The sequence below is a fragment of the Acipenser ruthenus genome, chromosome 8 (genome assembly GCF_902713425.1).
Source record: "Acipenser ruthenus chromosome 8, fAciRut3.2 maternal haplotype, whole genome shotgun sequence".
In the NCBI taxonomy this organism is placed as follows: domain Eukaryota; kingdom Metazoa; phylum Chordata; class Actinopteri; order Acipenseriformes; family Acipenseridae; genus Acipenser; species Acipenser ruthenus.
In genome coordinates, this window is record NC_081196.1 from 6,976,927 (window position 1) to 6,993,043 (window position 16,117).

The 16,117-nt window shown below is 39.7% G+C and overlaps 2 protein-coding genes across 2 annotated transcripts; both read left to right on the top strand.

Moving 5' to 3' along the window:
• The first annotated feature begins 9,143 nt into the window (after positions 1-9,143).
• On the top strand, positions 9,144-10,612 carry LOC117407167 (odorant receptor 131-2-like). The gene has a single exon (XM_034011864.3). The coding sequence runs from the start codon at positions 9,144-9,146 to the stop codon at positions 10,104-10,106; it is 963 nt and encodes a 320-aa protein (XP_033867755.3). The 3' UTR covers positions 10,107-10,612.
• Positions 10,613-13,444: 2,832 nt separating this feature from the next.
• LOC131737839 (odorant receptor 131-2-like) lies at positions 13,445-14,687 on the top strand. The gene has a single exon (XM_059029617.1). It carries the CDS (start codon positions 13,445-13,447, stop codon positions 14,399-14,401), a length of 957 nt encoding a protein of 318 aa, XP_058885600.1. The 3' UTR covers positions 14,402-14,687.
• The last annotated feature ends 1,430 nt before the right edge of the window (positions 14,688-16,117 follow it).

Below are 16,117 nucleotides of genomic sequence, written 5' to 3' on the forward strand. Positions count from 1 at the left end.
TTACTCAACAGGGAGCTCATGATTGACTCTTCTGCTCTCAGGGTTACAGCAACATTGAGGCAATTTTGTAATTGTGCATTTCAAATCAGGCTTAGATTGATTACAACAACAACAAAAAAATATTTCTTTTGTTCTAGAGGTCCTTAACTTTGCTTTATGTTTTGTATGATTTGTATTGAAAAACAGTAAACAGAGTTCAAAAGAAAAACAATTAATGAAAGATGGTGAAAAGGTCCCAGCGTCTGCTGCTATCATTGTAAATGTGTTCAGGCTGTTAACTCAACTGCAGCCTATAACCATATACATTCCTGTGGTTTTTAATGTGCACTATATTTCTCAATAAACAGTAGCCCTGCTGCATTTCATTGTTGCAGGTAATATTGTATATTCAAAGTTTGCAGGGTTTCTTTTCTGTGTAAGGGAACTTTTTAAAAAGGTGGGAGTGGTACTTTTTGCTTTGTATTTGAAATGAAATGTGTATTGAAACAAAATCCCACTATCCCTTCAGTTAAACAGATTTGCTAAACAGTTCTCTAAAATTGGAACAGTTATTTGTTTACCTGGTGGAATTTAATGCTGTAACTGATTAAAATGCAGACAAAATGCCGAACAATTTATTATTTTCTCTTTAGCGTTTGAAACAAAGTGAATTTGAAATGCCCAGTCACTATTTTATCAACTTTCTTTAAAGTTGCTGTCATGATGGAAAGCAAGTCAAAATTCTGTTTGTCTGTTCAACTTTACGAGAACAGATTATAGATGCTTGCACAATCATCAGACCACCTGAGGTTACCTGTGTTCATGAAACTGTAAAGTCAATAAAATAAGTTAGCGCTCCTCATCAGGTGATTGCATTGTATAATCTATGATAGCTGACCTCAGTACACATTAAAAGTAAAAGTTCACTGGTCTAGGTCATCTTTAAATCATCAACAGCTAAAGACCTGGAAAAAATGTTAGCGTTGACCAATTAAAAAAATAATTGGTTCAGTGAAGTAATTGAGAAATCAGGTGCAATGAAAACGAGAAGACCCTGCGGCTCTCCAGTACCACATGATTTCCATTACGCGAGAGTAGATGTTAAAACTTCATGCTGATTTGAACTCGGCTCTCGCCAAGATAAGCACCAACTAAGACGTAGCTTTACAGTAAACTAATGTGATCCATATGTGTCTCCCTCCATTTACGTTTCCTTCCATATGATGATGTAGATATCCTTCTGTCTGGTGTTAATGGCTGAAGTGTAATGCTGGCTCCAGGGATCAGCTTATTTTGCCTCCCTGGCGCATCAGCACACACAACGGCTGCGATGCTGGCTCCGGGGATCAACCAAAGTGCGGCCTCCCCAGCGCATCAGCATGACAACCGTCTGGATTGAGCTAAGTAGGGTACATCTCTGGGGTTTTCAAGTGGGCACCTTCCATCCTCAGTGTTTCGTCGACTAGCCCACGACACCTCAAGAGGGCTCGACGGTGATTCTGGCGTCCCAGCATCACCCCCCTCCGTCCCCCACTCAACTCAGCCCAGCTTACTTACCTGTCCCCAGCCAGAATCTTTCCGTCTCAACCACAGCCAGTTGCTGCTCCTCTCTGCTGCTTCAGATAAGTTCTTCACTGTGCGACGCAACTCTTGGCCACTGAATCCGACGTCTCTGAGAAACCGGGTTGTAGAGTGTGCCACAAATCCTCGACAACCCACTTCCACTGGGTAAACCCGAACTCTCCATCCTCGCTGTTCCGCTTCAGTGGCTAGTTGAGCATACCGCAGTTTCTTCCTCTCATACGCCTCATCTACAGCATCCTCCCATGGCACTGTTAACTCTACCAGGTGAACAAGGCGTGCTGATCCAGATCACAAGACAATATCTGGTCGAAGGTTAGTGGTGGCAATCTCAGGTGGAAAAATAAGCCGTTGACCAACATCTGCCAGCATTTTCCAGTCTCTAGCAGCTTCCAGTTGTCCTGGGCGAGGATTGGTTTTAACACCTTTTCTTGGTGGTTGCTCTCCTGGGCGGAGGAATGTTGTCTTTTGTGTGTAATGTTTTGATGGAACAGGTGGCAACTTATTGGTCATGTTACGCTTGTCTTCCAATGCTAAGGCCAAACATCGCAGCACCTGGTCATGGCGCCAAGTAAACCGTCCTTGGCTAAGAGCCACCTTACATCCTGTCAAAATGTGCCTTAATGTTGCAGGTGATGAACACAAAGGACATGAGGGATCCTCTCCTACCCAGAGGTTTAGGTTCTGTGGTGATGGGAGAACATCATATGTTGACCTGATGAGGAAACTGATCCTGCTCTGTTCCATTGACCATAGGTCTTGCCAGCCAATCTTGCGTTGTTCCACACTCTCCCATCTCATCCATTCTCCCTGTTTGGCCTGGGAAATGGCCTTTATACACCTCATCCTCTCCTCCTGCTTTTGCACCTCGTTGACTACCATCTTCCTCCTTTGAGCTGGGGCCGCCTTGTGCCATGTAGGAGGAGTTGAACTGAAACCAAGACCCCCTCTTCCATGCTGAACTTGCCCCATGATATCACCAATTCGAAGGGCAGCCTTTGCATCTTCCACAGCTTTCTTTGCCGCCCACTTTCTTCCAGTTTTCAACACAGGTGCTGCCTCCCTTACGCATTTATCGCGTGACTCTACTAATGTCATTTCCAGTCTGACCTTGGCGCACTTAAACTCCTCGGTTAGAGCAGAGACTGGTAGCTGCAGTATTCCTTTACCATAAAGTCCCACTCTGCTGAGGCAGCGTGGAACTCCCAACCATTTCCTGATGTATGAACTGATTAAAGCTTCCAGCTTCTCTACTGTTGTCAAAGAAACCTCGTACACAGTCAGTGGCCACAGCAACCTCGGCAGTAGACCAAACTGAAAGCACCAGAGTTTTAGTTTACCTGGTAGAGCGCAGCTGTCTATGCTCTTCAACCCTTCCACTGCTTGTTGTCTAACTTCTCCCACACGAACTGTGTCCTTTAGATCCCCGTCGTACCATCTCCCAAGACTCTTCACTGGCTTCTCAGACACTGTTGGTATTGCCTCACCATTAATGAAGAATGTTTTATCTACTACTTTGCCTTTAATTATAGAGATGCTCCTTGATTTAGTGGGCTTGAATTGCATTCGTGCCCATTCAATGTTATTGGTTAATTTGCCCAATAATCGATTAGTGCAGGCTACTGTTGTAGTCATGGTTGTCATGTCATCCATGTATGCTCGAATTGGTGGTAGTCGCATTCCAGAAGCCAAGCGCTCTCCTCCTACTACCCATTTTGATGCCCTAATGATTACTTCCATTGCCATGGTAAAAGCCAGTGGAGAAATGGTGCATCCTGCCATTATTCCAACCTCTAGGCATTGCCATGTAGTGCTGAATTCTGAAGTTGAAAAACTGAATTGCAAATCTCCAAAATAGGCTTTCACTAAATTTGTTATTGTCATCGGTACACTGAAAAAATCAAATGCTGCCCAAAGTAGTTCATGTGGCACTGAACCATATGCATTAGCCAAATCCAGGAATGTCACATGGAGCTCCTTCCTCTCCTTTTTAGCTGATTGAATTTGTTGCCAGATCACATTGATGTGTTCTAAGCAACCTGGGAAACCTGGAATGCCCGCTTTTTGTATTGAAGTGTCAATGAAGCAGTTCTTTAATAGGTAAGCTGACAATCTCTGAGCAATAATGCTGAAGAAAATCTTGCCTTCTACGTTTAATAGGGAAATGGGACGAAACTGACTGATGCTTGTAGAATCTTTTTCTTTAGGTATAAAGACTCCACCTGCTCGACGCCAAGCTCTTGGTACAACCTGTTTTTCCCATGCCACTTTCATCAATTTCCACAGAATTCGTAGAACTCCTGAAGCACTCTTGTACACTCTGTACGGAACTCCATTAGGCCCTGGAGATGATGAAGCCCTTGCTTTTTTCACAGCTTGCTCTATTTCTTTCCACTTAGGTGCACAGTCCTCCATTTGGTATTCTGGTGGATTGATAGGTGGGATGTCTGACGGAACTGACATAGGCTCCTGCCTTTTTGAATCTGTATGTGTTTCCTCCAAATATCTCTCCAGCTCAACCTTAGATGCTTTTAGTGTGCCATTCTTCTCACTGGTGAATAACTTCTTTACAAATTTGAATGGGTCTTTATAAAAGTTCGCTCTCGCACGCTCCTTCTTTTTGTAGCGTTTCCGTAGGCGCTCAGCTCTGCGCAATGTTGCAAGCTTATCTTTTATGACCCTTTGTAAGAGATTGAGTCCCTCCTTCTGACTTTGTTCTGCTCTTCTCCATTGGTTCCTCAGCTGTCTCCTTTCTCTAACTAAGCGTTCAATCTCCTGCTGCCGTCTAGACTTTCCAGGAATAGTTTGTACTTTTTCCTTCCTTTTTTTAACTCCAAACCTCTCACTTCCATATGCGTAGATGATGTCCCCAAATTTATCCAGCTTCTTTTCAACTGTTCCACTTAATCTTTCCAATGCAACGCAGAGATCTGTGTTTACTGTGTCCCATGCAGTTTTCTCACAAGCTCTTGGCCATTTAACTCCAGGCTTGTGCCCGTTGAGGTTCTTTTCTCTCTTATGCTGGTTTGTCTGACCGGGTTCACAAGGATCATTAGGTTCATCACTAACTGTGTCCATGCAAGTCCTCCTCACATCTATGACAGGGGTGCTGATATCCTGCGAACTGTGGTTTGCTTCCTGTCGCTGGATTTCATTCGACTGACTTGACTGACTTCGTAAGAAGTACTGATCAATGCGAGGCCCTTGTCCCTTCTCCCTCAAGCATTTCATTCTCCCTTGATGAATCTTCAAACCCCTGACCGTTGTCACCTTGCTCCAGCCGCAGACACAAACCTGGAGTTCCATGTCTTTGTTAACTGCAGATCTTGAACTAGTCTTTTGTGAAGTACTCTCCATATTCATATCCGTTTCCGTTCCTAAGTCGTTAACCGTGTTGTCCAACGTTGAGTCATCGTCCGCCCCCGCTCTCGCAGACTCTAGGGGTATTTTTCTCTTTAATTTCTTAGAAGCCTTGGGCGGGTGTCTCCAGCATCCTGTAAACACAGAGCTGGATACTGCCGACAAGGGTAGCTAACCCTTACCAGCCCCAGTGGGGTCTCTTTCCTCCTGTCAGCTGTCTCTCCAGGCTGTCACAAGGTCTTTCCCTTGTTGCCAGCTGCACTATTCACAGCAGTCACTGGACGTATCCAGATCTTCATGATTTCCATTACACGAGAGTAGATGTTAAAACTTCATGCTGATTTGAACTCGGCTCTCGCCAAGATAAGCACCAACTAAGACGTAGCTTTACAGTAAACTAATGTGATCCATATGTGTCTCCCTCCATTTACGTTTCCTTCCATATGATGATGTAGATATCCTTCTGTCTGGTGTTAATGGCTGAAGTGTAATGCTGGCTCCAGGGATCAGCTTATTTTGCCTCCCTGGCGCATCAGCACACACAACGGCTGCGATGCTGGCTCCGGGGATCAACCAAAGTGCGGCCTCCCCAGCGCATCAGCATGACAACCGTCTGGATTGAGCTGGATTGAGCATGGTATAATGAAAACACAACTGGAAATAATAAGGCTGTAATTCTGTCAAGGGTTTCTGGTGACATATAAATCACGAGAGCCCTAAACGTACAGTTTTGGTGTGTATTATTTGTTTTTAACACATGACGATGTAACAGACAGAAATTGTAGAACTAGCAGTGTTTATTTTTAACAATTGAAGAAGTGTTGAAGACTATGTGTATTATTACTGTTGGTATTGAGGTTTGCAGTTTTACCATCCTTTTTATACACAGGCCTCGCACCACCACCATGTATAAGACTGTAAAACACACACATTTATAGGGAAAGTATCCCTCCCCATCTATTAGAAAAAAGTGATGTTCTACATGTAAAATGTATATATACTTTCAACAATGTTACTTCAATGTGAAATCCACTTTCCAGAAGCCACGTGTGCAGTGGTATCCCAAGTATGAATTTACCTTAAACCAATCCATTTCTGCAACAGTGACAGCCAAGTCAGATACCATTGTGTTCATGCAGGAAAAAAAAAAAAGATTTTGCCTGAACCCAATATTATTTTTTCCTAATTTAGGCATGGATTATTAGAAAAATGTAACCTCAGCAGTTGCATTGAGCTTGAGAACATCGAGGCATTAATATTCACATTATAAACTAGACTGCTGGCAGAGGAGAGCTGTCGCTAAAGTTCAGCCAAACGATGACACTGGAAGATTATATTGTGTAATCACAAAGTTTGTTCATTTCAAAATATGTATACACACTCATATTCTCCTACAGTCACGGGCACATAACCAACCTTCACACATCTGATTTCTAAAACACATAATCTTAAATGGTCTTGAAAATAAACACTTTATGCAGTTTACCCTTTTAGTTTTATAATTATGCTTATGGTATTATATAATGCAGAAGCATGGGGAAAACCGTGGAAACCTGTTAAATTATCCTTGAAAGGAAGCCATTTAGAAATGCAGTTATGAAAATAGTATGAATTATACTACACACACGGTCGCACATGGCTGTGAAACTGTTTATCCAAAATAAGATTGGACTCGTACAAAAACTACAGTATGGGACTATGCATTCTCGTAGGTTGGAGTGTTCACAGTTATCATCGATGCATGCATGCTGTTTGCATTGCTATTGATGGGCAAAAAACAGCCGGGAACCCTTTGACATGGCAAACCTTTATGATTGCTATCAGAAGTTAAAATCAGAATAAAGGAATTAAATAAACACTGAACCAATACTATATTTAGATTCAAATGTTTCTCAGTAATTTATCTTTTTCATTTAAAAAAAAATCAGCCGCAGTGCTACAAAAGTCCAGCAGGTGAAGCTAGTGAACTCACACTGCTGGACAGTACTGTTACACCATTTTTGTCTTTCAATAATGGGCATACTAAGAACAAACTATTTGATATTTGATCAAATCTTAAATAGTTATGCAGTGCAAAAAGAAGCTAGAAAGATTAACGAAAATACTGTCCAATGTGTAGTGTCTGCACCCTAAATGATAGGATCATGTGTGAATTTCCTCTGGCACGGAAACTGGGTGATCCACTCTCCAAATGTCGTGCCCCAGGTGGGTCAGACCCGAACAGTCCAGGTTTATTGTTAGGTCTAACTTTTTTTTTTTTAACTGTATCTCATACTCATGATTCTATATGACATATGCATCCACAATGTTCTAGAATTTTCACATACTAGCCCTGTATTTAATGTATTATGCATTGTTTATGATTTATTTATTTATTTATTTATTACTGTACTTAATGTATTTTGCATTGGTTTTTACGGTATCGTGTAAAGAGCTTCACTATGGTCCACTATGAAAGGTGTTATATACAGTAAAATAAAGCTTGATTATTATTATTATTATTATTATTATTATTATTATTATTATTATTATTATTATTATTATCCAGTTAATAAAGACATTTTAATGGAGCATACAATGCAAGTACTGTGTTTTCTACTTTTGCAATCGAAAATACTAAAGAAATTATATCTATGTTAAAAAAAAATAAAAAAAACTACATCCCCATTAAAAAAATTATATGAAAATAGATATCCAGCTGTGAGAGACAAGGGCAGTGTTTTAAGCCAGTGTCATTCTTGCACTTCCACAGTCTCACCATAGAGGAGGAAACCTGACTGTCCAATCAATCCATGATAGTTATCTGAATGTCTTTCTTCTGTTTGCAGTCTTCTCTGGGTGTGGGTACTTTTAATACTTATTACTGGTAAATGATTTCCTTTGGATGTGGTGTGTGCTGATCCTGTGGAGACAAGTCTACTTACAAACAGTTGCAGCTGTGTACACCTCTATCACATTCCCAGGGACTACAGTAATTGCACAAACATTCATATCCTCAGAGATTTCATGTTTTCATTCTTCTCATCCTTTTTTTTAAATTATTGGGACACTTCTTTTAGAATAGTATATTTCCCTGGGGGGTGGGGGGTAGTATACACTCCTGCTGTGGGCAGATGACAGCAATGTGACACAATGTTATTAGGACAGAAGCCCTACTCAAAATAAGCGCTGGTCATTTGAAGCAGGCGATGCTTGTGTGCCATAGTTATAACCCTGCAGCCGTGTTCTAAACCAGTGTTAGCCCCATCGTTTGCTTACAGCCAAGACTGGGTGTTGCTAACCATACAGCCGCTGCTGTAGACCCTACACCAGGTCTACGGGACACTGAAGTTGTGCGCTGGTTCCAGTAACCTGGACACCCAGAAGACCAGGAAAGACCACTCATTGTGACACCACAGGGAAGTTATGGAGTCTCCTGTAGGCTCTTGCAAGGCCATTTTTTGTTAGTGCCACTTGCGAGTCACCTCAAAGCTCTCAATACAGATACAGCCTCTTCTGCAGAAATGGAAATAAATATCTCAGGTAAGTACTGTATTCCCACACTATTCAAGCTGTCATTTAAACAGGCTCACTCTCTTCCCCATGGCCACGGGGGACCGGACCCACAGGGCTTGTTAAAGCAGCTTGTCACCAGTTTGATGAGTCTCTTCACCTTGGTTTTGTTTGTGACTCCATTGGTCTTTAATCATTAATAACCGTCACCTGTCACATTACTGTCAAGGTACTTTTTTGATTCCTAATTAACGATATAGATGCCAGTTTGCAAAGTGATAAGACACGATGATGTAAAAAAAAAAAAAAACACACACAGCTTCCTAGCGCATATATATTCCGAGCCATTGACTACAGGTGTCTTGTTTGATCCTGGGAAAGCAACTGAAGAACCTAAAAGGTACTTATTTTATTACTGCGGAGGCACATTGTTGAACAGTTCTAGAGGGTTGTGTTGTACCTTTCTGTTGTGTCATGTACCATTATGTAAATGTATTGTGTAAAAGGTGGTTTTGATGTGTTTTTTTTATTTTTATTTCTTGTACATGCTTATCATGTGACGACACACTCTATCGTGTGTTTTGGCATGGTTTATAAAAACTCTCATTATATGATATTGGAATTTCATAATTACATAAGTTTATGAATTTCAAAACAGTCCTTTATATTATAGCATTCTCAACCAATTTTTTAAAACGTGTTCTTGTATTTTATTATACGCAGGAACGAGTATGGTGAATGTTTCTGGACAGAGTCTGGACAGTTTGATACACCAACAGGATTTAATGGTGGAGAAGGACTGGGTGTTTGTGCTAAAGGTGTCATTTGCATTGGCAACCCCCATTTTCTTTATCTATGTGAACTGCATCATGTTATTTACCCTGTACAGCAAAGCCAGCTTCCGAGAGACCTCCCGCTACATCCTCTTTGCCCACATGCTGTTCAACGATTCCATTCTGCTGATGACCAGCGTGCTTCTCTATATCCTTGCTTTAGCATGCCAGCACATAATGAGGGGATTGTGTGTTTTACTTGTTTTAATATCAGGCACCACCTTCATAAACTCACCCTTGAATCTTGCAGTGATGGCACTTGAGCGCTATATAGCCATTTGCCTCCCTTTGAGACACTGTGAAATATCCACTCCTAAAAGAACTGGAGTGGTCATCGGAGTCATCTGGGTTTTGTCTTCCCTAGAATATGTAAGTGACCTCTTGGCTGTATTAGCCACACAACCCTCCAGTTTTTTTTTGTTGCCTGTGTATTGCACACGTGAGATGCTGTTCGGCATGAAATGGCAGCCAGTTATGAGACAAGTGTTTGATTGTTTATTTTTTCTGTTAGTGTCTTGCATTATAATATACACATATGTTGCAATAATGCTGCAAGCCAGATGTGTCAGCTCAGATAAAGCATCAGTGTCGAAGGCGCGCAACACGGTGCTGCTGCACGGCATTCAGCTGCTGCTGTGTCTCAGCTCCTTTCTGTATGGTGTTATCGAAGTCATGCTGGTGCGCCTGGAAAGGTCTTCCTTCATTCACATGCGATACGTTAGCTTTATGGTGCTGATCATTCTTCCCAGGTGTCTGAGTCCTCTGATATACGGTCTAAGAGATGAGAACTTCAGGAAGCTTTTTAAATATTATTTTACTTTTGCCTCAAGCAAAATAAAGCCCCTTGCAGGCAACGCTTAATGAATGACAGCTTTAGAGGCAAGAAGTGAGCCCCATTGTTAAGGAAAACTGGTCCATGATTTCAAAAACACCTTAACGTAAAAATGATCAGAAAGTCAAGTAGACAAAAACTTTATATAGTACTTTATCAGCATGAAGCCAAAATGTCTTTCCTTAAAATTGAAATTTGGCCCAACAATCTGTTGTATATGCTTAATATTGCAGCAGTGTGGGCAGCAGTGTGGAGTAGTGGTTAGGGCTCTGGACTCTTGACCGGAGGGTTGTGGGTTCAATCCCAGGTGGGAGACACTGCTGCTGTACCCTTGAGCAAGGTACTTTACCTAGATTGCTCCAGTAAAAACCCAACTGTATAAATAGGTAATTGTATGAAAAAAATAAAGTGAGATCTGTATAATGTGATATCTTGTAACAATTGTAAGTTCACCTGGATATGGGTGTATGCTAAGAAATAAATAATAATGGTACAAATTAGTTGAAATGATGGTTGAAAATAAGTTGTACCTTTCTATTGCTGATGTGTTTCTTGTAATAATATTCAATATGTTGTCATTCTAAGTAAAAGCAATCAATAAAGTGAACTCTTCATTTGAAATGAATTCTTGTTTCTTATTGAGGGTGAAGCGAGTTGCGTCTGCAAGTCACGTTGAATCAGTTCTGTCCTGGCTGTGAGTTAAAAAATATTACTCAGCATGAGAGATGGGGTGAAATGTCTTTCAGTATCATGGGAAGACTGCAGGTGGAGCCTTGTCTGTCTGAGTTAGTAGGTTTGTATTTACAGGCAATGTTAAACAATGTGCTATTTAAATCCTTGGCTGGGTTTACATATTCACTGATGTATCTTATTCTTAAAACTGAACTGCCTAATACATTTACATAACCTTTTATCCCTGTAAAAATTCCATTCACTTTAATTCTCATTTAAATGAGAGCAGGTCATCTAATTCGCTATCAGATAACCTGAATTTGAGTAAAATCATAAGATCATTGATTAATATCCTCCATTTAGTGGATGAATAAATTCAAAGGGTTTATCTTGCCTTGTTATATTATGTTATAATGCCGTCTTATACATTGCATAGTTTTACATACAGCATAGTGTTATGTTAAATAGTAGTTCATGAGTACAATCTTAATAATCTTTTCATTTATAATAAGTCAATAAATCGTGTGGTGAAATAATTGTGCACAGTTTGAGCAGCGAGAACCAAAGTGCACAAGATTATATCTCTGAGAACAATAAGAGGCACACGGCATGTTAACTTACTGTTAAATGCTCAAGCCTGGCCACCTGCAACATCTGAAGCTCCAATTGTTTAAGGAAGCTTCCTGGGTGGAGTGTGTAAAGAGGTTAGTGATGTATTCACCTCAAGGGCACAGGGTTCAGGTGTGCCGTGTGTATAGGAGGTTCTCCTCAAAGATAATATTTAAAAGTTTTCTTTTTTTTTTTTTTTTCCTGGAGTAGAATTTTTTTTGCACAGTAAAACATGCCTTGACCTGAAAAACTCATTTGAACCCCTTAAGGTACACAAGGAATTGAGCATGTGTTGTTCAGACGGTTTCTTCTTAAAATACATTTGAGAGTGACTCAAGTATCACGTGGAGGAAACTGACGACCAGTTCCAACTTGTCAGTACATTTTAAACCCTGTTTCGTGCACCTCATTGTAAAAAGAAAGTTAGCCTAATTGTATTTGTGGGACACTTATGTCCCTTGTACCTTAAATGGTTCACTGTAACACAGAATGGAAATTCAGCTTTTAAAACTGTTTAAAACATTCAAAGTTGGCTGTTATCTTGCAGTACAAAAATCAGCTTGAGATCGACTTGACAGCTTTTATTATGGAAATCGTCCCAGAGCCCATTCTTTCCTTTCAGTAAATGCCTGTGATAAGTCACCAGGCGCTTTGAGATGCTTGCATTTACAAACGGCTTAGTGGATTAAACAGGGAATGGAAGGTCAGTTAAATACTCAGTAGATTGCTACAATTATGACATCTTAACCACACACGGGGTATGCAATGTTAGAACCTAAATACTCAAATATTCTTCTCAGGTGATGGAGTCCCGTGCACGTATTATGTAATGTATAAATGATGCATCTCCTTGTTTCAGTCTCGATTGAAAAGACAGCAGACCTAACAGACGTTAATAGAAGGCTGCTATGTGGTGCTCTGTTGACAGGTTGTCATGGACACCCGGCAAGCTTTGTTTTGTTTAATTTACCTATATTTCCTTTGCAAGCGGTTTCCAATTCACTCACATAGAGACTTCAAATATAATGAAAACATGAATCCACACATAGTATTATGATGGTTACTTAACAGTTTTAAGACAATCTGATTGTATCTCATCTCAGTTTAATATGTACTGGTGTCATCCAATTAGTGTTGTAGTTTAACCACCTGGAAATGCTTGGTTTTGTCAACTGTTCTTAAATATTTAAAACATTATTCTCTGGAGAAAATGTCCTGGCAAATTAGCTCTACACAAATACTTTGATTGCATCCACAGTGTTTTCAAATGGTTCAGTCTGAGGACATCTAAAGATGCATTAAAGGTAACTAGTTATTAACTCTTAATTGTACCATGCAATAAATTACATGAAAAATAGAAATAAAGTCGCCAGAAGCTAAGCATATGAAAGAACACGATTAACCATGTTGTTAGAATATAAAAATGAAGAGTACAGGTTTTTTTTTTTTGGTTTTTTTTAAACCAGCAGCAACAGTTGTTCTGTAACCTGGAAGATTTTATCGCAATGAATATTCAAAGATGATCTCTTATATGTTGTGTATAATAATTATTATGTATGTATTCTTTGTTTTATATACAACCATGTTGCTGTTAATTTATTTTAATGTCTTTAACCCAATCAACATTAACAGTTACTACAAAGAAGAAGACACAATTACAGGTAATTTATTTGTTAATTATTACGCTATAATTCATGTTAATTATTACCTGGTTCACAGAAAGTATGCCCATATTATCTTGAAAAGGAAAACTTTTAAACTAAAAAATAAATAAATATTTTCAATATACAATAGGCCTAATGATTGCTAACCAGTAGCAGATAATATTTTCTTTAATAATTTTAATTTAAAAAAAAAATTGCACTGCAAAGATTGTTCAATGTTCAAGGTGACACTTGTCTTGTCAATTACAATTGCAGAAACCAATTTTGGAGGAACAACGAAGTGAAAATAACCCACCACACATTCTTATTTTGGACGTATTTATTGATAGGTAATATTTGTGGTATTACATTTACTGAAGATTTGACTTTGTTTTTTCTTGGATCCTAATCGCATTTCTTTACCTAAATCTAGGGTATACAGCATGGTCCTAAACACTACCAGCAACGTCAGTACCACTGCAGAAGAACTACAGGGAACCCACGCGATTGCTAACTTTCAGATGGCGTTTTCACAGACACTGGTCTGCGTCTTACTATATGTGAACTGTGCCATGATCTTCACATTCTTCAAAAAGGAGGCCTTTCGAGAGAACACACGCTACATTTTGTTTGCGCACATGCTGGTCGTCGACACCATGCAGCTGGCGTTGGTTGATTTGGCGGTCGTGATAGTCTATTGCCGCATCTTCCCACCTGACGGAGTGCGCATCCTTCTGAGCATGTTAATGTTCGCTTTAAGCTGTCACACACCTCTGACTCTAACTGCAATGTGCTTGGAACGCTACGTAGCTATTTGCATGCCACTAAGGCATGCCGATATCTCTACAGTCAAAGCTGCCTGGGTTAGTATTGGCATTGTTTGGGTTATTGGCTGGGTCCCCACCAGCATTGATCTCTTTATTGTCATAGCAACAAAACGACCACCTATTTACACGGAAGGCGTATATGTGTTTTACGAAATTATGTTAAGGTACCCGTGGCAATACATTCTGAAGTCAAGCATCTGTTTGTTCTATTTTGCCGTAATAGTCGGAATTGTGGCATTCACCTATATTCAGATAATAAGGGTAGCTAGATCTGCTTCAGCAGATAAAAACATCACGTCCAAAGCTTCCAACACGATAACCCTGCATGCTTTTCAGTTAGTGCTTTGTATAGTCGTACTCATTTGCCCTCTTATAGAAGCGGAGGTAAAGAAAATAGACGCGAAAAGCCTATCAAGCGTGCGGTATTTTGACTTCATTGTCTTTACTTTGTCCCCGCGCTGTTTAAGTCCACTTATCTATGGACTGAGGGACGAGAAATTCAGTAGGGTGCTTAAATATTATATTATTTGTGGATTGACAAAAACAGTGGTCCCAGTTGCAGTAGACGTGTAGACATTCAAACTAGTTAATCATATATTTCATCACAGAGTGAAAATGTTATGTTCTTAATAATCTTCAGACCCACAGCTTTTTAGAATGGTAGGCCTACAAGATAATGCTGTATACTTTCCGTGGATATTTACCCTGATACATCCCTAAAGTCAAGTTATGTCAGTCTTACCTCAAAAGGGATGAATTTTCTGTCTGCAAAAGGTTAAACAATTGAAAATCCTGTGATATGTATTTCATGTACCACAGTTCAACGCCCTTTTACAGTACGTCTTTAGAAAAGGGTATAGATTTTAATACACAAAGAATATTACATGTGTCTTTGTTTTCAATAATTCCTTTTGAAAGTCTAATTAGCGTCTGTGTAGAAAAAACACACTTTAATGTTATTAAGAAAAATAAAAACGTGCTTGTGTTTTGTTGTTGTTTTCTTCTTTAAATGTAACATGTAAGATAAAAATGCTCAGTGGAGTAAAACGTTTTGTGTTCTCTGTATGTGTCTTACTTGGAAAACTAGTTGGGTTGTTAATTAGTTCCTCTGCTTGTGTGCTGGATGTTTACACAAGAGATATCTGCATCCTGAGAACACTACAGAAGCACATAAACTCTAATGAGGCAATTAAAGCAATGCCAGCCGCTCTGTGATTTATGACAATATGGAAAACATCTTCTGTGCAGTAATGCCAGGGTTCCAAAAGCATTTTACCTGAGGCCCACCTGTTCAGCTGCATTAGGCACTGAAGCACACTATTAACACTTACCAAACTGGATAGACAGCTCTGTTTTAAACTAACACACAGCAAGCAGTTTAATTTTTGTGTTGACTTCAATTCCTCAAAGGAGAGCCCTTGATATACATAAATAGGAATTATTTACTAGGTTCTTGATAAAGCTGAGGAAATTCGAAACCACTTTGTCGCTTGGGCTAGGTTTCAGGCCACTGCATGACACACCAGGGAAGATACAGCAAAATGACCTCAAACTAGGTCTCCTGGAACCAGGTTTTAAGCCACTTTTCCTGAAATAGTGGCTTTGTGTTCCCTCAGCTTTACAGAGCACCTCTCCTCCCCTCCTTCCCCTGATCCCTTGCTCCCCTCCCATTGTCCACCTTCCAAAATCAAACTTCAGCTGAAACAGAAGGAACCCAGCAAATTGAAGAAAGCTAGCTCTCTCTCTCTCTCTCTCTCTCTCTCTCTCTCTCTCTCTCTCTCTCTCTCTCTCTCTCTCTCTCTCTCTCTCTCTCACACACACACACACACACAAATAAACAGCTCAGACATTTATTTAGGGGTTTAAGAGTCGTCTAAAGTTGGTTCTTTTACTTATTTTAGAATTAAATTTGGTATTTTTACTTTCAAACAACAATGACAATTTGGAGCTTTAAGAATCTAGTCCTAAATGTTTTTTAAAAATTAAAACCCTTATTGAATCTTGTGCATGTCCCATAGAGTTCACTGGTTTTATTCTAGATTGGAAATAACTAACTGCTGTTAAAGGAATACTATTCATTTCTTACCTGTTTAATTTGATGCTACGTGTGTTCTCTATAACTCTATTAATTTGATGCTACGTGTGTTCTCTATAATTCTCTTATGTTGCTTCTGCTGAGATCACAACACTAAATAAAACAACTTCTGAAAATACTTGTCAATGTTGAAATGCTTTCTTATTTTTTTAATTTTTTTATAAATATGTACCACAGATGTCAGAAACAAGACA